The 24,182-nt window shown below is 34.1% G+C and overlaps 1 protein-coding gene across 6 annotated transcripts in view; it reads right to left on the reverse strand.

Moving 5' to 3' along the window:
* Csmd3 (CUB and Sushi multiple domains 3) overlaps positions 1-24,182 on the reverse strand; it is a 1,141,260-nt gene that overhangs the window by 6,998 nt on the left and 1,110,080 nt on the right. For all 6 annotated transcript variants that reach the window (XM_087190703.1, XM_087190702.1, XM_087190706.1 and 3 more), the window contains 9 exons: positions 23,897-24,070; positions 19,509-19,682; positions 18,564-18,637; positions 14,271-14,382; positions 12,055-12,234; positions 9,417-9,482; positions 4,663-4,821; positions 2,462-2,574; positions 34-121 (listed from right to left, as the gene is read on the reverse strand). In XM_087190703.1, the coding sequence (XP_087046829.1) occupies positions 34-121; positions 2,462-2,574; positions 4,663-4,821; positions 9,417-9,482; positions 12,055-12,234; positions 14,271-14,382; positions 18,564-18,637; positions 19,509-19,682; positions 23,897-24,070 (1,140 nt within the window). The remainder of the gene's footprint in view (positions 1-33; positions 122-2,461; positions 2,575-4,662; positions 4,822-9,416; positions 9,483-12,054; positions 12,235-14,270; positions 14,383-18,563; positions 18,638-19,508; positions 19,683-23,896; positions 24,071-24,182) is intronic.

The following is a 24,182-nucleotide window of genomic DNA, read 5'->3' on the forward strand; positions in this document are numbered from 1 at the left end:
AGAACTACATGAAAATCAAAATGAACACATTACCCAGTCTTTGTAGTCCAAATTGACCATAATCTTTGCCTTGAATAAATCCTTGAAATACATAAGTAGCTCCATCAGGTTCAGCAGACACCTAACAATATTTGAAAAGTTGATTAAATGTGAAGACTGGTCACAGCTACTTTTTCCTAGCCTTAAAAGTTATGCAATTTGATTGTGAAATAAATATTATCCAATATTCCCTTCATCTCTATCCTTCTCCTAAACAAAACAGCACACTGTCAAATTTTACATCATGAAAGCAAAGGTAAATCTTCCAATTTTAAATAATTATGATATGGGAAAACATGAGCCATTAATGTATTGACAAAGATATATAAATCTCTTACGCTCTAAGGAACCTATTGTTCAAAAATGTCAATAACATGATGAAACTGTGTGGCTGATGCTCAATTTAGAATTGAAATGGGATAATACTGTTCTTTGTAGATGAGGATACTGTTCTCAGTGCCTGCATTCTGTCTGCCCATTGGCCTCCAACCTTCGTGGGAAGGGTTGCTGCACTTCCTACCCTGTCCGTGACTCCGTAGGCCATTAGAATATGAGTAGCGTTCACAACAGGTCACCTGACAATAGGCTTTTAAGAGGCCCATTTCTCTTTATGCTCAGTGGACAAAGCTGGCCACAAAAGACCACAGACTACATGATTCTACAAACATGGACGCCAGGGTGAGACCATTTACATAGGTAGGAAATGGATTCGTGGTTGCTTAGGCCTAGGGTGGAGATAGGGTTGGGGCAGAGGTGACCGCTAAAGGCTGTGAAGTGGATCTTCCCTTCCTGTTTGTTCTCTCTCCTGCACTCCATCCTGTTTCCTATCTTTCTCTGTTGTACTCTGAGAATTGAACCCAGGGCCTCAAACGTGCTAAGCCAATGCTCTAAAACTGAAGTATACCCCTGTCCTGGAATTTTTTTGTGAGGTGATGAAATTACCCTAAAATCAGCTTTGTTGGTTACACATATCTGTGTATATTGTTACAACCACTGAGTTGTATGTGTTAGATGGATGAATTATAGGATATGTGCATTATAGCTAAACTGAGCTGCTTTAAAACAAAAAGGGGCACATGTCAAGGTAGTCTAAGTAACATATTTCAGAACCCACTGTCCCTCTGAGAGCTCCTGGTTTCTCTTAAGAGAAGAACATATTTCAAGTGATTGCTGCCCCTCCAGCCTGAGCCCCAGACTGAGGCGAACTTGATATGGTAGCCTCAAGTAGCACTCCTTCCACTAACGCCAGGGACATGAGAAAGAAAGAAATACTTACTGTTGTTTGACCTTGTGACAAACGTTTAAGCTGTGTCTGATGCTGACTACTACATGTGTCTTGCATGTATACAATCCTATATTTTAACAAACTTCATGTTGATAATGCCATTTAGTCATATACATAAAATAGGAATTGATACAGTTTAGTGTTCCTGATAACCAGCTGCCAATGTAAATTTATCCTGACATTTGTACTAATTGATGGCTATGAGTTACCTAAACCATGATTGTATACTCAAAACTGTAAGAAACTGAATCCTCACCCAAAAAAATCAAAGCATGCCAAACCACTAATGAAGTCTGACTTTTCACAAGTGACTTATTCCTTATTAGGGTGTACATTCATTTTTTAAAAAGAAATACTTATAAAGAAAGTAGCTCAAACTAATATTTAATTATTTAATATTGAAATTCATTGCATTTGGGTTTTTTATAAAATAATACAGTTAGATCTTCTAAGTGTATTGAATACTTTACTTTCCAACTACCTAAATAGTGGCACACAATACAAAACTGATATAAACAACTTTTTCCTAATGAATTTACTAAGTCCCATAACCGTCTTCTCACTCATTAAGTGTTCCTTTTAAAAGCAGGCCGGGTTGGTACCTGAGAGAACAGTGTGATGGCTCATGCTTATCCTGCAGCAAAGATGCACATCCAATATGTTAGTGTAACAGTTGTCCCCTCAGGAAGCAGTTTACATAAATTCATTCTTATAGACAATGTAATAAACTATTTTAACTTTGAACTTCAATTTAATAAGCATGCTTAATTTTCTGATGCATTTTGTAAGTATGCTGCATATGTCTTACAAACAGTTCCAGACAAAACTGATTGATATTTTATCCATATTTTATGGGGTGCTTACTGTGGACAGAATATATTTGATGAAATCAATGACAGACACTATATAGTCCTGCATATAAACACACACAAACCCACAGATACACACACACTACAAAGTTAAGCAAATCATATCAGAGTCCAATGTTCCTAGTGTTGATATTTGCGAATATTTATATATACTAATATGTTTATATATAGTTTATAATCAGCTAATTTTATAAAATTTTCCCTTTTTTGGAAAAATTACAAATCTGTCATGAAACTCAGCCGCATATTTCTAGATATTTATACTTACAAAGCCATCCATGGCCCAATTTTCCTCCTTCATTCTCTTCATAGAAGTATGAGCTGGTACTTTAATATAATATATGTGTAGCATTAGGCGAGCCTCCTGGCTTTTATAGACCCCTGTAAAATGCAAGGACATTTTAGTCTAATTTTGTAAACAGTTATTCTTCATTTGATTACCTATAATTCCTTAAATATATCACATTAGATGTGTAATAGGAGAAGAAATACAACAAGGCCCATGTCTAAGGTGACTTCATCCAAAACTCTTTCCTAAATTCTACAGTACACATTGAATTCTCTTCCAGTTAAAGTCTCGATTTAAATCTCATGCATATTATAAAATTTTAATCATGTATATTATAAAATTAAGTACTACTATGTATAGTAGCATCACTCCATGACACTGCAGGCCAAGTAATTTCTTCACCCAGATTTGAGAATTTAAGGATATAGACCAGAAGTTCAAATTCCTCACATTCTCCTTGATAATGAATTAAGAGCTAACTGTGTGGGAGCGTTCTGGGTGTGGGGGGTCCCCTCCCTTCTCTCCCGGTCTCTTCCGTGCTGGGGGTAGAACCTAGGGTCCTGTGGATGCTAGGCAGGCACTCTGCTACTGAGCTTATCTTCAGGGTGTGTTTCTATTTCTGAAGAGTTAGATATAAGGTACACAACTAAGTAAACCCATGAGAGAATATGATAAATAAATGGCCAAAGACAGAGGGATCATGGAACACTGGAGCCACTGAAAAATATTTATTACAAAAAAGGATGCTTGAGCTAGGTCATGAAAATCAAGTAGGATCTGACTCCAAGAAGGTAAATAAAAGTAATAGCACAAGTGATAGAAACAAAAATATATACTATGTGTTTTTAAAAAATAATGAACATTCTATGAGTAGGAATAAACAGCATAAACGTGTTGAGGGGAATAGTAGGAAACAAGTGTCAAAATAAAAATTTTACAACTGTTGCTTAGATTTTCATTCCAGTCTTCATTGATTCACCTATTGTTAACCTACAAATAAGGCATCAGAAGAATACGTTGGGAAGACTAAGAAAATGATGTAAAGTAATTTACCATGAATAATAAAAGGACATAAAAATATTAAAAAATAGTATCACTGGGAAATTGTTGGATATGGAGACACTAAGCAAAATCTAATTAATTTGACTTTTTTCATATTTGGTTTTCCATATTTGCAGGGATATATTCTGAAATTTTTCTTCATTACATTATATATATATATATATATATTTGGCTAATTTTTACATAAAATAAAGAAAAGCTCATTTCAATTTTAATGCCAAGTAAATTATTAATAACAACATAAATGCTTTTCTTTCATGCGCATGTCTACTTTCAATATATTTCATTTAACTGTGTATATTTTTTAAAAGTTATATATATGAAACTGTAATACTTTTATCTCAGTAGGCTTAATGCAAGTTCGTTCAGTAATATAAATTGAGACTCAGTATTTCTTCTAAAATCTATATCAATAATTATAATCTTTCATTTCTTGATACCAGAAATTATTACATTATTAATAAATATAGAAAAATACAGACCCAGGAAAAATATGGTGAATGTTTTAAAAAATTTAGTCCAATAAAAAACATTGCCATTAATCCCTTTCCAAAGTGTGTTCTTGCTTTGAACACATTTATCCATTGTTCTTGCCATTTTCTGAAGCAGTTCTGGAAGTCCTCTTTCATGAATGTCTTCAATTGCATTGTGGCTGGCTGGATGTCCTGAATTGTTTAAAAACATTTACCTTTCATGGTCAGTGTGACTTTAGAGAAGAGCCCGAAGTCGCCTGTGCAGACCCAGTGATGAGGTAGAGGAGATGACACATCCACATAGCTCAATGTTTTTATGAGCCTTTTCTTTGGATGGCACTGCACTCAGGAGCAGCATTCACCATATTTTTAATCAGACTTTGTAAAGACACTTCAGAGACCAGAAAGTCTCATTTTGAGTGAATTATGACAGTCATTAAACACAAACAAGAAATATTTTGCAGGATGAAAATAATAAAATTATTATAAAAATGAAAGCATTTAGGCTACAAGATTTTTGTTGCTTTTTTTTTTTTTTTTTTTTTTGGTACCGGGGACCAAACTTGGGTCCTTGGTGCTTGCGCAGCAGGCGGCAAAACCACTGAGCTAAATCCCCAGCCTGTTGCTGCTTTTTTAATGCAATACCTGAAAGGAGCAGCTCCATGTTGCTGTTGCTCAGTGTTGCGTTGACTCTCCCACTGGAGGCATTGAAACTAGTCACCGTCAATGTCATGGGCTGTTTCCTTCCCTTGAAATTGTAAGAGCCTTTCCATATATAATTCTGGGCAAACACATCATCCGGGACTGTGAAGAGATGAAAGAAACCACACATTTTAATTTTCCAGTGTCCTATGAATATAAGCGTTAAATAGTAGATTAAAGAATATTAGTTTATTGGACAATGATATTTTACTAAATACACAATCATGTGACATGTGTAAACTAAATTCTTCATGTTAAATGTTTTTAGAATAAATCAAAATTATGAGTAAGAACCTAGACTTGTTCATATGTCATCAATAAATGGCATGAGCCTTGTATTCAGAACTCAGGTAAATATAAATTTAATTTATACTTGGTCCCCTATAATATTATTTTTCTTTCAAAAGGAAAATAACATGACTTTACTGAGCCAAGTGACTCTACACATGAGTCCCAAGGAACCTGTCCTTCTAACATGGGGACAGATTCATAGATGAAGAGCACAGAATTAAATCCTTCCCTTTGGAGTATAGGCCCAGAAGACTGTTGGGAGAAAACACTCCTTACAAAATTATGGACTCAGTTATTCTAGTACTAGCGCTCCTGAAAAAGGACAGGGTTGCTCCAATTGACAACTTTGAGGTTTACAGGTATTTTTAGAAATAAAAGCATTGTCGCTGGAACTGCCCAGTTCACAAGGGAGAGAGATGAGCTGTGCTAGAATACAGCAGAAAAGTTAGCACCGGAGAGATGCTGCTTATATTTAACTCCCTCTTCTACATTTTATAAATATGTCATTTTGCATAAATTACTTAATTTTCAAAACCTGAACTTCTACGTGATTAGCATGGGATTATCACAGAGGTTTTAGAGAGCTTAAATAAGATAAAGTTTGCTGTTTAGTTAATGCTGAGCTCTTCTCATTACCAGTATTATTATGCGGATAAAACAGGGAAATTGTGGCTCTTCTAGCTCACAAAATGACAGCTCAGTAAAGCATATGTTTAGCAGCCATGCAGTTATTATCATGAACAACCTGTAGCCCTGGCTCTGTAACCTTTGCCAATTCATTCTGCTAGTGGCACTCTTCTACCTCACCCCATATTACTCCTCTCTGCTCTGTACCCATAGAGGAGCTTTATGTTAAAGTCTGACTCTGTGTATGAACAAAGTCTCCAGACTGGGTACGCATTTTACACTGCTTTTGGCCAACAAAGTATGTCAGGCGAAAGGAAGGTGTGTACAAACTGAACTGTCCTACAGTTGGAAGGTCCGGGATCTAGTTGGGAAGACAGTGGTGGTCGGGATCCTTTCTCTCAAAACATGTTTGAACTTATACCTTGTGTCAGTAGCTTCACAGCACTGTCAAATACAAAATCATGCTCCTGACTTTGGTGAAATAGCAAACTTTTAATCTTGTAACTTTCCTCTAATCATTTTGTCTCATTCAAGATTTTAAATGGAATGCTTCTTAGTGTTTCCTCTTTTTAAAGATGATAGTTGCTCTACTTTTATTAGATACTCTCAGGTGAAAGAAATCCTTTCTGATACATCAAGAAACTTAAAAATTATAAATTGGTGTTGAATTCTATCATACATTTTCTTTGCAAGTACTTCAATGATTATAATTTTCACTCTACCACCTTAATATGATATATTACTTTTAAGGATTACTTATTATTAAAATGTCCTTTCATGTCAATAATAGATCCAGTTTGATTCTGATGTGTTATCCTTACCACAGTGTTGTAGTAGTTATTTGGGAAGAACTTACATAGGATTTTTTCAAATGGACATAAAATTTTCTGCTTTCATAATGTCTTTCTCTGAGTTATTATTATGTGGGGTCCACGCAGTAAATTTTATTATCTGAAGGAGTTGCTATGTAACTTGGATGATCTGTCCTCTTCCATTAAAATTTGGTAGAGCTCATTAGAAATTAAGAGTCTGGTGATTTTTCCTTGAAATAATTTTAGCCATTCCATCCTTAAGGGGTTATTAAAGCTTTTTTATTAGTTCCATTAAGATATACTTTTCTCATAATTTTAAAACTATAACTTTTGAAAAATACAGATTGCTATTGTTATTGTTTTGATATATTTATAATTTATTTAGTCTTACATGCGTTTATGCTCACATTTCATTTGTTTTGCATGATTTTGCCAAAACTTTTTCTACTTTGTTCATTTTATCATATAATCATCTTTGGTTCTCTTAAATTCTTCCATTGGGTTTTCATGTTTGGAACATGTTTCATGTTGTATTAATATATTGATTAACACATTGATTTCTAGTTATGTTATAATCTGTATATGTTGTTAATGAAAGCATTTATTAATTTTGAGGCTTTCTTCTTTTCTAATGTAAGCACTTAAGGATATGTTTCACTGCTTATGAAAGTAGATAAAATCAGAGTTCATTATATGGGTATATGAAAATGTTATAAAGCATTATTTTTGTCAATTAATGTGCTAATAATTATAATAAAAATAATAGAAAATTTACTAATAACTGCTTTTGCTATAGTCCTTATATTTTGATCTTGAGATTTTTTTCAAAATAAGTAAATTTTAGTAGTATATTTCCCAGTGCATTATCTTCTTCAACTTACGGGTTGAATTAGTATTGATTTTGCTTTGAATTTCCAAACACATTGTAATTTTATTTATTTTCTCATTGACCTTTAATTGCAGTCAAATATCAGATCTAAAGACTAACTTTGCTTTGAAATTTGTTTAGATTTGTTTATTATTTAATATATAACTAATTGTTATACCTGTCTGATGTGACTTTGAGGAAAACATAATTTTATAATAGAGGCAGCAATCTTTATATATGCATATTGTGTAAAATTTATGAATATGTTGGTTACTTTTTACAATGTTTTTCTGCCAGGTATCTGTTGGGTGGCCATTGGACATGTTTTGCCCAGAACAGTCCAGGTATACATGACGTGCTGGACCTGTCATTCAGATTTCATCTTTCCCCAAATAAACCATCTTTCTTGAAAATTTTGGCCATTAGCTGTTATAGTTGTTTTTTTGTTTGTTTGTTTTGGGTTATTTTGGTACCAGGGATCAAACTCAGGACCTTGCACTTGAGGGGCAGGCCCTTTGCCACTGAGAAGCTGTTATAACTTTTAGACCAGTGCTAGCTGTAACTGACATTTATAAACTCCTTTATTGCCTGAATGGTATTCAGTATGCTTCCACTGAATATTGAATAACTTAAGTTTCAGAAGTTTGTGGGCTTTCCAGTTTTACCCCATAAACTGGAAGAATTCCTGAACCCAACTAAAATCAGATCCTAGCACTGTTCTCAACCCAATACAAGAGGGCCACCTCTGTCTCCAAGGTAAAGATCTGATGCTATGTCCTTAGTTTTATTTCTGGTCTTCAATTCATATCATATAAACATAGTCCTAATATTATAAAACAGCATACATATATTGAGCACTTACTATGAGCTAAGCACTGGGTACAGTGGTACCTCTGTTTGTGAACTTAATTCTTTCCAGGATTCTGGTTGCAAACCAAACTGGATGAGAACCGAATGAAATTCAGTGCTTAGGCTAAATGTTAGGTACCTTATTGGTACCACTGTAATTCATTCTTTTTTTTTTTTTTTTTTTTGGTACCGGGGATTGAACTTGGGACCTTGCGCTTGCAAGGCAGGCGCCGGAACCACTGAGCTAAATCCCCGGCTATAATTCATTCTGTTAACACTCATTGTATAGTTCTCATTTGTAATATTATAATATCTACTATAATTATCTAATAATTACCTAAATCCAATATAATTACCTAATATAAATTTTCTAGATTACTGTTTCTGATTATCATTATTTCTAATAATTATTTCTTCTTATAGGTAAAGAAATGGAAGCTCAGATATTTAAAACAATGTTCCAAAGTCAGAGATAGGATTATATAAGACAGGAATTGTACCAAGCTTGTCAGACTTTAAAGCCCAGGCTTTTAAGGACTAGGGTTGATATTTAAATTTGCTTTTCAAATCAAATAATTAGAAATATTAGAACTTGCTGATCTCCTATTCTCCTACCAAGTGTATCTGATTCTTTCAAAAATTTATTTACTTACACTTTTAGATGACATTTTTATTTTAAAATTTGAAACTAATATTGCCATTATATTGTGATCATTACAAATACTTCTCAAGGGAAAAATTGGAGAGAAATCTGTAAATAATATTTTTAATTTTAATGCATAGATATTAATAAAGAAAATACTAAAAGGACTCTCTTTACTTCGTTGAAAAATAAAACAAAATTTCATAGCAAAATAATTATAGAATAACAATAGTTAATATACTGTGCCATAATCTTGAAAGAATGGCCAAAATTATTCACACTGGAACTCACAGATAAAATGACTCACTCCTCCAAAGAAGAAACAAACAAACAAAAGGACAAAACTTTCTTTTAATGAACAAAGAGAACATAATTGTAAATATAATTTTTCATCAGAGAACTATAGATAATAATATTTGGAATATTAACATACCACAGTATAACATTGTTTTAAATTCAAAATCTTACAACATAAATTATCAAATTCAATACAGTTGAATGCATAGGTTTTCCACACTAAAATGCATTCTTCCAAGTAAATGCTCAAGAATATAGGTGATCAATTTTAAAAATCATGACTTGTAGAAAAGCAAAATAAGTTACTGACCACTTAGCTTTGGACTGGGTGTCCCTAGTGCAGGTCTAGGATCTTTCACCAATATTTTGGAACCAGCTATGGAAAGAAATGAGTGTTTACTAAAGTTGATAGAATTAATAACACACATACATACAAACATACAGAATACAATAAGCTATCAATTTTATTCTTTGAGATTATAACATTTTTCTTCAAAATGTCCTATTTACAACATTTCAATCTCTTTCTCAATACTCTTACTGTATAGCTAAAATCTTCCATGATTACTCTTATCATAGTCCAGTGGGACAAGAAACAAATTATTCCAGGCTTTTCATCTTGGGATGCTGCTTCTCAGCTGGGAGACATACATTAAATGGAAACAGCTGCTTCCAACAGGAAAGCTGCAGAGTGACCATATGTTTTTGCTGAGAAAAGGCAAGAACTACTCATTAGTAGGGTTCACATTTAAGAATAAAAGTTTGTTAAAATAAACTCTTAGTGTACCCAAAATTGGATAGACTCAAAGGTGTAATCTTTATGCTAAACCAATGGCAACTCAGACCATAAACCCATGTGGGATGTGGAGGGGGAATGGAAAGTTGTAGGTGCTTATGACACATATTGTTTCGTACAGCGCGTACCCAAAGTCTATGGCAATGGCTTCAGAAGGATGTGGAGGGAGGAGTGATCCTGTCAAAGGACTTGAAGCAGGTGATATGGGTGACACTATCATTTTGGTTGCAAAATGAAATATAATTGGAAAAGAACAAAAACCGATATGGTCAAGTTCACTTAAAAGACTGTTCAGTAGTTCCAACAGAGGTAATGCATAGTTATATTACCATAGTCATAGTGATGAAACAGAAAAATGATGAGAAAGCTATTGAAATTTTGGTGGATTTAGATAGGATAATTTTTAGAATGATCATTAGATTTCTTGTGTGTCAAACCATTCCATGGCCATGTCACTGAAATAGGGAATACTTAATGAAGATTAGAGATTCAATTCTACATCTGTTGAGTAGTGAAATGTCTTTGAAGAATTCTAATGGAGATATCCAGTAAGCAGCTGAATATGTAAGTCTCAGGCTAAAAATAGGTAAATGAGCTAGAAATACTAATTTTTATGTAATTTTCATTGCAGAGATGATTGAACCCACTGGCTTGAATGAAATAACCTAGGTGAAAATATAGGAGAAAAGGAAGATATGGTTAAGGACTAAGATTTTAGAAAGGGTGTAAAGCTTTTAGAAAGAACAGAAAGAATAAGTTCATGAAGAAAGTGGAGAATGCATAACCAGAATTAGGAGACCATAAAACATTTATTCATTCATTAAATATTTACTGAGAATTTTCTCATATAAAGCACTGATATCAATGTTAAAATTAACACCAGTTGTAAACAGCTCGAACAAAGTCTGTTACGATTGATATCATATTCTAGTTAGGGAGGGGCTGAGGGGAGGATAAGAAAGTGGAAACAGATGATGACAAGCAAACAAATTAAAACAGTAAGATTTTCTCATTTACTCCAGGAGGAAAATTTTACGAAAGAAAGAAAGAAAGGAAAAAAACACAAAATGTCTGACTGAGGGATGACATAAAAATATTTTCAAAAGGAGAAAGTGATTTTCATTTATGCATGTTGTAAGAGATTAAATATTAGATAGCCTTAAATTTTTTGATAGATATAAGGAAAAGAAGTTTATTGATGACCTGCTATACCATTCTGGAAAATTTCCATTGCTGGTTCTTTTGGCAACATGATACTTTCCCCTCCATTAAACTCATACTAGAGTTTACCCAAGTGGGGATTTCCCTGACCAAGGAGGCGTAGGGAGCGCTTCGTCTAGATCTAGTTAAATATCACTGTGGCTGAGTAATGGACTTGGGTATGGACTGCTGTCTAAGCGGCAACAATTAGAGTTCTGAATAGTGCTTTCCTGACAAGCTTTGGCAAAGACGACTATGGAAAGTCACAGAGGCAATGAACACAGAGATACTTGTACCAATTTTTCCTAGCGTTTATTTCCTGCAAATATACTCTCCAAATTCATGTCCACATGCAACATCAGACAATGACCTTAGCAGGAAACAGATCTTTGTGGATATAATTAATTATAGATTTCCAGGTGAAATAATCCTGAATATAGCGTACAACCTAAATAGAATCTCCAATTTCCTTACAAGGACAGTGCAATACATAGGAAAGCAGGTCCAGGTGACACTGGAGGAGAAACTAGAGTAAAGATGTGAACCAAAGATTGCCAGGAGCTAGAAAGAGGCAAGGAAAGACTTCCCCCATGCTCATAGAGGGCACAAGATCTGACTGACACCTTTATTCTGAACTCCATCTATCTTATGAAAGAGCAAAATTCTGTTGTGTTAAAGTCACTCAGTTCTTGGAACTTGTCTATACACTTATCTGGAAGTCAAAACTCGAAGATTTATTAAAGATAAGAAAAGTGAGCACAGAAAAGATGCTATACAGTGACATGAATGATATTTTTGATGCAGAAATATGTACGTAACTTCCAACCTTAGGACTGGCCGACAAATTTCCCTTATATTAAGTTAATTTCAATTCAGTTTTCAGCACTTGTATCCCAGGAATGCCTAGATAATTCACTCATTTGTGTAGAAAGATTCACTCGGGAAAACTGACCTTCACAAACAGGAACTTTTCCCGTCCAAGTGTTATCAGATCTACACACTCTGTGTTCTGTCCCACCCGCTAAGAAGAAGCCGGGCTGGCAGGTGTAAATGAGGGTGTACCCATGAGATGGGAGGTCCATTCCCACCACATTCGCATGAGCAGGAGCTTCTGGCTGTTTACAGCTGTGGGCTATATTAAGAAAGGAGAATAATGCTAAATTTTCTACATACACAATATGCTTTTACACATATTTCAATGCCATTATTTAAATATGCCTTTGAATAATTATTTCAATGAACCAAGGAAAGTGTTTCAATGTGAATATACCTTTTGATTTCATTCTCTAGCAACAACCGTCTCTGAAACACCGGTAGGTATTAGCAGATAAAAGGAGAAAAAAGGACTTACTTTGACTAATCAAGCTAAAAAGATGCATTATATTATAATTTTAGAGACTAGTGATGAAAAATAGAATTTAAAAGGATCTAAATGTCCTGCAGTCACATGCCTTTTACATTTGTTAAGTTCAGGGTTTCTATAACAGTTAAAATTAATATTTTAAATTCTTATTATTTTTATTTTAATTATAGAAACATTTTCTAAGGTTAACTGCAAATACAGGTTATCACAATGCTCTGATATTAATACTTCCCTGTGTAGGGAGTACATATGATGTTTTTACATGTGGAATATTCATATCTGAGTCCCTGTGTTAGAAGCATCCTTCCATTCATCTAAATTTCTCTCTTCTTTCTCCATTTTTCCTTCTACTCTGAATTGCCACCCTTGTTTCTTTCCACTACATATGGCCCCTAGTTTTCCATTGTTTTTCTTATAAAGACTATTCTTTTTTCAATCAGCAATAGATGTTGCAAGGAATTTTCTTTCTAAACTAAAAGAATTTTCAAATGTTTTTCACAGACATGCATCATTAAAGGTGGGCTCTGAAAAAAATTGTGGGCAAATTTATTTGGAAAAACATTATTTTTCACGTATTCCAGTGGAGGTTCATACAGCCATGAATAATAGCTCATGCCATTTGCTAAACATCATTCTAAAGTGTTTATATTTAATATAATTCAGTTGGTGAAATCAGCTCATCATTCAGTTAGTTTAATCCTCAGGGAGTAAATATCAACAAGAATAAACTCAGAGCCTGTCTCCACTGCACTCTGAAAGCTCACGTTATGCACATGTTAGAAATTATGAGATGCCCAGCAGTAACCGAAGTTATTAAATTTTATTTCATTCATCCTAGAAGCTTGATTTACTAAGGAGTATCCTAGTTGCAGCCCACAAAACTGTTCTAAAATACATATTCCCAGGGATTCTTTATTAAGGAATTTTGGCATAATTAAATGAAAGCCAACCAGGGAGGTGGCAGGATGTCTATGTGAAAAGTTCTGTTGTGCTGAGTAAGCTGCCAGCCCATAAGAGCACCCATGATCATTTGGGTTGTCCGAACACAGACAGAGGCTGAAGCAAACCCTGAAAGCGAGATACCTTCCTGAGGAGTGTTTCAGTTGTAGCATACGCTTCTTTCTACCACAAGAGACTCATAATTTAAAAATATGGGGAAGACATTTAAAGGAACTGGATGGAAATTAGAGACAAGTAATTGGCCAAGTGAAATTTATCTCTAATCATGTATCAGGAGACACCACTTAATGATCTTGGACTTTACTATTTAATCTCTTGAGACCAATGACCATTTAGAGGCTGCAGGAAATACTGACATAGGTTTCAGATTTTTCAAGATATCCATGAATATCTTTTTAAAAATAGATTCCCTCCTAATTTTACCTCAGATTCTCAGAGAATCTTTTCACATATTTTACAAATTTAAGAGTCACTAGGTTGGAGCCTTCTCAGAATATTTCAGATGGAAAGGCACAGATCTATGAAACTCAAAACTAATCATCACCTAAAATTACCAAGTGGCCAAACTAAGCACCTTTATCGGGGCTTTACAAAAAGACCAACTTGTCCCTCATACCTTCTGATTTCTTCAGAAAGACTAGGTACTTCTAAATGGGCATGGGGTTTGGATGTAGTAATACAATTACATGAAATATTTTATAATAATCTAGAAACCATGTTTGTATATCTGTTGTGTAGATATATGTTTTCCCTCACGGAAGAAATAATACATGTTGGTTCTTACTCCTGATGAGTATCATTAAGAAACCATATATACATTTCTTCACTACACTCACTATACTTACGTATGCATTCTGGCTGAATTCCACTCCATGTAAGGTCAGGGAGGCAAGTACGGGTTGTAGACCCTTGTAGCAGGTGACCTTTTTTGCAATGGAACTGTACAACACTTCCTACCTGTAACAAATCAGCAAGGAAAAATGTTTCAATGCAACTCCAAATAGAACAACAAGCAGAAAATTTGTGTGTAAAAAAAGACATTCTGCATAATAAAGTTGAAAAAAACAAGTGATTTAAAAGAAAAGTGGGAACATTTTCTCAAAACTCTGTTTATAATCTCTATATATAGACTATATATGTATATGATCAAATATCTCAATATGCAACATATACATATGTGAAAATATTTGACCACAGAAATTTAGAAATTTGAAGATAATATGTGATACCAAGAGTAAACAAGCCATATGTGGATATGAAATAGGAAGACAGATAATTAGATAAAGAAAAATAAAGTTTTGAAAAGATAAATATGGAAATAAACAAAAGGGGCAGATGCTTTCTCAAAATGGTAAAGGAAAGATGAAATTAGAGACAAAGGTGGCTACTGAAGGTTGTGCTGCTAACAATATACAATGAAAGCCAAGCAAGTTGTACCATTTTTAAGGATGTATAGTTGAGATAAGTAAATAAATAAATAGCTTTCAAAATGTGATCTCCAGGTTATTAACATCCACATCAGCTGGAAATTTGTTGGGAAAGCAAATTCTGGGATGGATTCTCAGATCCACTGAATCAGACTCTTTTCATGTGGAGAATTGCAATCTGATTTAACAATCCTTTAATGTGATTTTAATGACTATTTAAATTTGAGAACGACTGATAACAGGATGAGAAAATATATAAAGATCGAAATATACATCATCTGTTTTAGGACCAATAGAGTATAGTTGATTGGTCGGCAGGATGGTTCACTAAGTGAGGGGGAAAGGTGCAAGTGGAAAGAGGGAAGCAATGATATCCTCCAGGGTAAGGTATGCTTGGTTTTGATTCTAGATCTGGCCTTATGGGATTGAGTTACATTGCCTCTTGAAGATTTTTCATCTATAAATAATGATCATACTAATATTTGTCTTAAGATCTGTTTAAGGATTAAGTGAAATAGTATGTATAATCCATTCCACCCCAGGATGGAACATACATTTAAAATAAATTCTAGCTAGGATGATGAGGTTGGAGACATGAACAAAAATCCAATCTGGAAGGTCTTGCAGGGCAGGCCATGGCATGGGAAAGTATGAAGCACAGTCATTATAATTTCGAGGCTAGCACTACTGTCGTGTGTTTGAGAGGATAAATGCTGGACTAACTGGCAGCGAATGCGAGAAGGAAGTCCTCAACTCACAATATATTACAAGGAAAAATCAACAAGGTTTATAAATAATTAAAGTCAGAGGACAAGATAAATTATTTTTAGGGTCTGCCACCCCAGCCTTGCATAGTAGGTGAAGTATAAGGGTGGTCAGTGGCTCCCTAACATTTATCACGCAAAGCCATCTGCATTTCTCTTTTCAGGGGTTGCATCAGCCTTAGTCCTGAACTCCTTGGTTTAAGAAAAGCTGAATTTTTATGAATTTATATAAAAGACATAATGATCTTAATTTTAAAAGATGGATATTTATGTCTTTATTCTTTTATAATTCCATCACCATAGTCATTACTTAATGTAATAAAACATAGTGTAACATATTTAACCCACGCACTTTACTTAGATACCAATTTCAATTACAATCTAAGTATCATGCTTAATTACACACTAGACATCACCGTGGTTATTCTGGTAGCCCTAAATATTCTAGAACTAAATATCTAGGGTCAGATTTAAGACATTCCATAGCTGTAATAACTCTATGAAACAAGCTCTAAGTCCAAACAATGTATCTTCCATTGTCTAGAGTTTAATTTACAGAGTGATACAGCTGTTCATGAAATACTTGTGTTTGGCACTTATGCCATAATTACTGTAGATGTTGCATCAATCATTTGGACAGCTATTCCTTTCCAGGATCACTGCCACGACTATTCAATACTAATCTATTTTGAGTCAAAATTATTCCAGTTTACAATATTTTGGATAGAAAAAAAATTGAGTACCTTTTCAACAAAATTTTTCATCATCTATAGGAATAGGGGATATATTTTATATGTTAATAATGATATCTATATCCTAAAATATAGTATGTAAATCTATATAGGAAAATACTGAAATTTAAGAAACTAAATATTAAGAAAATATTTTGAGTGCCTCTGTAATTCTGAACCTTCTCTTGGCCCTCTGAGGAGTAGGCTTCCTAATGCTATGATTTTACTTCCTAACTCACAACTGGCCATCTCAGCAAACCAGGATGAATACAAAATTTAGGACATCCTGACCCTCTTTACAATCTGGAATCAAAACAATCACTGTATGCAGCTGAGGTGTAAAGAGAAATGACGCATCCTTGGCCACATGACCAGTTGATGGAGATGATCAATGAGGCAGATGGACAGGGAGCACAGGGCAAGACTAATGTTGACTCACTAGAATCTGGGCTTGCTGGATCCCTGATTCCTTCTGTTGGGGACATAGACATACTGATACACATCTGTCTTAAGCTATCTCTAAATAGTTTCTTTTGCTTAAAAGCAACAGTTTTCTTAACCCACACTTTTTTGCTTATGAGACCATATCTTTTGGAATCCATCAATAAATTATGAAACTTTCAATTATATTGGGACTATACAGATTTAGTTAATATATTTAGTATGAAAATACATATATACATTTATGCCCACCAGCCATATTCATGTAAGAAAACTGATGTGCCTGGTTTAATATATTCTGTATACTTTAAATTTTAATTAAGTCATATAATTATAATATAATTAGAATGACAAGATTTGTAATCTAGTGTGTTCATATTTCTTTAGATAGAATACAATGACTGATCCAGTGCACATTTATTAGTTCTAATAGTATGTATCCAAGGTTAGGTTAACTTTGTGATAATATTTTCCAAAGGCTGTAATATTAATTTTTCAATGGAACATTAATGATTTTGTTTATTTTGTTAGATGACTCTTCTACACGTTCTTATTTCCATTTCCAGTACCTCAAAGACTATTTAAGAGAAATGTTCACAAGTTTCAGAAAATCAGCCTGACTTACTGTATAGATGTTGACATCAAGATTCTGTATTTATGTAGGATGTTATCACCAACTTGCTCTGTGATCAAAACAGGTTGTATTCTGTTTCAGTTTCTTTGTCTATATGATGAGTACTAATGTGCTGTAGCTAGCTGCTCATTTTTCAGGTTTTAGATCAACTGATAAAAACCTTTTATGGAGATACAAATCTAAAGTTCTCTAAGAGTACTGATCTAACAGAGACTGAGACAAGGTTTTACATTTTGTATTATCCAGACCCACTGAGGCCAACTAGAAGAAATGGGAACACTATCGAATCAATATTCACACTGTGCCTGAACTGTAGATAAATGGAAATTATTTTAGCAACAAAAGTATGGTTCTTTAGAGATGGATGTTCTGGTTCATATTGAATTTCACTCAGAATACCACAATTTAGAAAACACAAGGCAATTAAGTAATGCCTAAATTGACTATTTCCTTTTGGAATCAGAATGCACTTTGGTTCCTGTCAGATCCATGTAACAGAAGATTTGCTGCATCTCTACATAAAATTTAAATTGGAAAATGAAGGACCAAGAAAGTCAGCCGCACATGATTGGGCATGCTGAAAAACTGTGATAAAACCATCCCACTATGGCTTGTAGAATAGTAGGTGATGGTTAAATTATTTTTCAGATATTTCCCAAATCAATGTCAATATCTAAAAGGTATTTTAGGCTCATATACAATAATTTCCTCATTGAATATCCACAGTTTTATTTGCTGTTTGTCTTGTAAGTCTCTACCTTAATCGCTTTCATTTTTACTTTTCCTAATTGGCCCCCACATTCTCTGTAGAGTTTACTCATTTACTTGCTCACTATTTAGTTTTAATCACTGTCTTTTCTACTCTGCTGTTTATGGTTTTGTGTTGCTCACTTTTATTTCCATTTTCTATTTATTTTATGCTCATAGTCAGTTAGCCTATTTTCTTAAAGCATCTTTCCCTAATTTCTTTCATTGTCACTCTTTTGTTATATGATAAATTGTTTCCATGTGTTCCAAAATGCAGATGTAAATATTATTTTCACATAAACATAATATTATTTTCTGTTGTATCAACAAGATTATAAACACATGAACCAAAGAAGCAATTTCACCTAGTTGTGTACTACATGGAAATACCCACTTGAAATCCGAATGTATCATTCTGAGATCCATGCCGGGGCACACCTGGATTTTTACACGTGGTACGAGTTGGTTCTAAAGTGAAGAATTGAAAATAGTAAAGAATTAAAAACATAATTTTTTTTCAAAATTTATACTAGATATATTTCTTTCAAACAAAACATTTTGAAGTGGTCTGGGATTTACTGCAAGTACCCTGAGTAATAATGAAGACTATAATCTAACAGCCCCTTCCCTTGCTAATCTTGAAGCAAGAAATTCAGGTGGACTGCATTGAGTATACCTTAAACAATTCTTGAATTTTGAACCTTTCCAATATAAAAAGTACTTGACATCTGACTAATTCTGTAAATAGCAAGTTAAGAAAATATACAGGCTCTAAGAGAAGTACACATGCATACAACATCTGCTTAAGGACCTTCGTAAATTTCAGGTAGGGAAATATTACCCTGAAGAATGAGAAGTTATTTCCAGAAACAGGATTAATGACTTTGCATTTCACTGAAAGTTGCAGGAGATTCAGACATAAGAATAATAGGGCTGATAGTTTCTGGGTTGCTTTCTTTGTACACAGGTTATTTGGTAAGCTTAGAAAATATGGCATTATGTGAAGATCACAGAAATACATTTATAGTCATATCTTTTGGATAGCATTTTATCAAATTTCATATGAATATATTTTATTAGGTAAAAACAGCAAAGAACTGACAGTGTTTAATAATGCCATTATTCTGAAAGCTTTTAGTGATAAACAAAATTATTCAAGTATTTCTTCTGGAAGTTGAAAATACTAAAAAGAATGACACATGCTCTACAAATACTCATTTTAGTGCCTTCTAATTGGTTCTGTAAGTTTCACTTTTTTAGGATTAAAAAAACATTAAATGTTGCCACTACCTATTAATTCCAAAATTACAGTGCATAATCAGCCTTTAATTACTATTACCTATGCAGTGAGGTGCTGAGCCACTCCAAGTGCCATCTGCTTGACATATTCTGGTGCTTGATCCTACTAATATGAAAGGAGAATTGCAGCTGAATGAAACTTCTGATTGGTATATGAAGCTTTTGCCTTCTCGCTTTCCTTGGGAGGGGACCCCAGGGTCACCACAAAACTTGGCTGGAAGTGAAAACAAAGAAATGTATTGAAAATATTAGAATCCAGGAGAGAAAACAGTTCAGAAAACTGGAGGTAACTCACTGAAACATTACACTGAAGTTGCCTATTACTCAGGATCCCCTATCCCAATGAAAAATTTCACTTTTTCCAGCTTTTATCTACTTAAATCAATACTAAATAACTCAGTATAATAGACAGATTATGAGTCTGATTCTGATATCATGTATCTACATGTGACCTTGTTAAGTACAGAATGTTTTATATTTTTGCCATTTTACATTGCCCATGATAAATTTGTATATCTGTAGTTATATTCTGCAAAGTTAAAATACATCCCTGAAAGGCCATGAGATTCACAGGTCACTCTGCAAAATTAATAACCCATAATGTTCCAGGCTATGGATCACGCTGCCCTTTTACACAAACATACACACACACACACACACACACACACATTCATAGTTATTTGTTCCTTTTACTCTGAACTCCTAGATGACATATTCCAATATTTTACTGCTTCCTCTTCACAATGTATTTCAATTTTTAAGAGGGGGAAAAAGGACCACCAGAGTCCAAATTTATATAAAACTAACAAATCTCAATGTTCTATAATCACGGAAAGATTGACAGGATTTCTAAAGAAATGTATTAATTACATTCAAAATATATTTAGTATCCACTAAAGACAAACATTTTCCTAGGTAGTTTTAGGATTTCAACCTGTCAGTATACATAGCGTATGAGTCTGTTTTTTGCTTTTCATTATTTTTATTTATTTAGGTATTTATTTTGCATAAAATATTTTAATTATTAACAAAGTATCTGACACTTGGTATTATTTTGAACAATTTCTTCCTATTTTACAATATTCATTATACATTTTGGTCCTTATTTACATTCTCAGTTTCTCACATCAGAGAGACTGCAATATTTACATGTGCCCAATTTATTTCTCTTAAGAGTATAGTCTCAAATTGCATCGATTTACCTGGAACTGTCTCATTTATCCTTTGTGACTTAGCACTCCAATGTATTAAAAATATCATAACATTTTTATTCATTCATTGGTTAATGGGCATATGGATTGTTTTCAAGATTTAGCTATTATAAACTGTGTCGCTATAAACATGAGTGTCCGTGTATCATTGTGGTGTGATGCTTTTAATTCTTTTGGGAAGGTTCCTAAAAGGGGAATAGCTTGATCAAATGGAACCTCTAACCCTAGTATTTTGAGGAAGCTACACACTGATTTAGAGTATGAGTCTTGTCCTTATGGAGTTTACCTATTTGTGAGAGAAGCAAAAACACACATATACATATGTCCATCATACATCCATCATACGTACATACATGAGATAACCAGGAAACAAAGTACTGAGAAGGCAAGAAGTTCTATGGGGAAAATGTTTCGAGGGGAGGATTTCAAGATTGCGGTGTGTACGCGGCGGTGGGCAGCAGAATGTGGACCCAGAGTTTATGTAACGTGGCAAAGGTAGACTCGCTGGAGAGAGATGCAGAGGGGAGAAAGTTGGTTATCCATGCTGATCTGCCGAGGGAGAACATGCCACAGAGAGGAAACATTGCCAGAGCCCTAGGCTGGGGCGTATCCAGCTCACAGGAGAAAGAATGAGTCCAACGTGGCTGGAGCAGAGTGAGTACCAGAAGTGTGACAGGGAATTCAATCAGTTGGATTCAGACCCAACAGACAGCCAGGATGAAGACAAAAGCTTCGTCATCACCACCTCTGCCATGTCATGATGGGGATTTGCAGTGAACCAGTTTATCAACGTCAGATTTGGAGCCTTAAAACATAGATCTTAGAAAAGGCTGCCATTCACAGGGACAAACATTTTAAGGGAAAATGATGTATTTTTTAAAAGAGTTAAAGAGAAAAGACTTTTCATTATGAAGCCCCCAAAATTAATGATCTTGGTTATTTAATTGACTTATATGTATCTGTACATTTATATATGTACAGTACATTGTTTAATTTTGTCACTAAAAACAGTGCTAATAATAATATTCTCGCACATGTCTTCTTATTCATATGTACAAAATTTTCTGTCGGGCATATAACTAGTAATGTAATTTCTGGGCAGGAGACTACACATCTTTAAAGTTCGTAAATAATAGCAATGAGTTTGTAAATGTTTGTATCAATTTACACACCCACCACCAGTGAGTAAATTTTTACACTGTTCCCCATCTACAACATTCGAAACTGTCTAACTTTTGTTTTTTCAATCTCATGGTTAGCAAAGAGCTCTTTAACCCATTTTATTTTATTTTCATTTTTGTTTTAAAAAGACTTCATATATAACAGATATTATCATTAGTTTTTATACATATCGATGATATTTTTCAAGTTATAATTGGTCTTTGATAAAAATTTTTTTCTAATTTTAAAGTTGCTGATTGTTTCCAGATTTTTTATCAGTTTTACCTCACAAAATATATATTTAGAAATCTTTTCTTATCCTCTGAGAATTAAGACGGACTATTAATGTTTAGATTTTTTATATTTAAGTCTTTATTGAGTCTGGCAATGATTTATTCTTTGGAGGGAAATAGAGATTGTGTGTGTGTGTGTGTGTGTGTGTGTGTATGTGTGTGTGTGTGTGTACCACTGCTTTTCAGAACTAAGATATTCATGCTGTACCCACTGACTTGTTTTATACCAAGCATCTGTGAATAGTTTCATTCTTTCTATAACACTGATTTACCTGCCGTCCCTGCACCAATTCCATACCGTCTTAATAACTAAAATGATGTACATTTTGATGCCTGTAAAGGACTGTGTAATATAGTAGAGTTACAGTAGTGTACAAACAAAAAATTTTGCCTCTGGGGATATCAATTTGAGTAGAGGTCATAGACAAACAAGTAAAGCTGAGAGTGTGTTTTAACAACAGGGTGAAACTACTACTAAACTAAGGAGAATAAATACATCCTTGAAGGGCTGTGTTCAACACAGAAAATGGTAAACAAGGTGACACCATGATACCAAGAGGAGATTTTTATAAAAAAGCTGAAAGAATAATAGGCAAAGTGAAGAATAATACAAGTGCCAACTACAGATGGCGGTTTAAGGGGAAAAGTGAAGAGATCTGTACATCCTGAGAAGACTGGAGGACGAAGCCAGTCATGAGCTATGGTGAAATCACTGGGAAATGAGGAGGAACAAGTCCAGGGCACCTAAAGGAGAATTTGCTTCCATTGTGAATAAGTTGAGAAAATCCCAGAGGGCTCTAGGAAGCTTAGACTATAAACTCTGCTCATCTTCAAGGCCAAGGGGACAGGTAGAGTTCTCTACCTCATGCTCAGATGGAAAGAAAGACCAGGAATGAGACAGCAGCAAATATCCTGTGACAAAATACTGATCACATCAGATGATACAGTAATACATGTGTGTGTGTAGTCTGTGAGTATATATGTTATATATACATATATTATATATCAGTATGTGTGTATATATTGCAATTATATATTTACAGAGTCCATGAAAAATAAGTATACACACTTCAGTAGTTTACCATACCAATCAATGTCTGGAAGTGAATGGCCACCACTCTGAGCATGTCTTGTAGAGGTTTGTAATAATCTCATGATGTTTCAATACATTAAGTATTAAATTATTTATGTGTTTCTTTTCCTGATATACACATTTTTCTGGCTCTCTCAACCTAAATGTGGTTTTATTTGGTTTTATATTCTTTCAGTACTCAGTAATCTCTACAAAATAATAATCTTTACTTTCCACAATTCCCTTGGTAATTTTAGATGTATAGAAAGAATCATTGTCATTGCCATCAGAACAATTTAAAATGAATAAACATGTACAAATGACATGGGTTTTTTTGTAAATAGAGATTTGTGATCAAAAAGTAATGGATTAGAATAAACTGGACATAAGTAAGAATAATTTTCCAGAAGTAGAGTTAACCTACGAGGGTTTCTACATTAAATAATAATTTTACAAAATAAGAAAAGTTAATAAATAAGGAAGTGTAGCCCAATATTTAGAGTGAGACCAGAAAGAATATAATGGTTGGAATACATGAAAAATAGCTACATTGGCAAGTGCTGATTTCTTTCTTTGAATTTGAGTTAGGCATTGGAGGGATCTTAACAGCCTCATGTATGCTCCAGCCAATTTGAAGAATTTAACAACTGTTGTCTTAAGACACCACTTAAAGTGTGGAAATTACACTTACGCAAGCACTGTGGCACTTCACCACTCCAGGTACCATTCCCTACACAGGTCAAGACAGCGGGGAAGGAGAGTTCGTATCCCGGGGAACAGATGTAGCTAATACTAAAGCCCCAGTCGAAATTTGTTCCTTCCAGCCTTCCATTAGAGATCTGGGGAGGAGCTGGGCAGGTAACAGCTGCAATTACATTAAAAGTGATTAGAAACAGCTGTTGACATATTCTGGCTGTAAAAAATAAATAAATATCATTAGAAGAGGCATATGTGCTAATTTAACCTTTCGGGGGACA

This window comes from Heterocephalus glaber, unplaced genomic scaffold (assembly GCF_053883595.1).
Source record: "Heterocephalus glaber isolate CG9 unplaced genomic scaffold, H.glaber_assembly_v1.0 deba00001555, whole genome shotgun sequence".
Taxonomy (NCBI): domain Eukaryota; kingdom Metazoa; phylum Chordata; class Mammalia; order Rodentia; family Bathyergidae; genus Heterocephalus; species Heterocephalus glaber.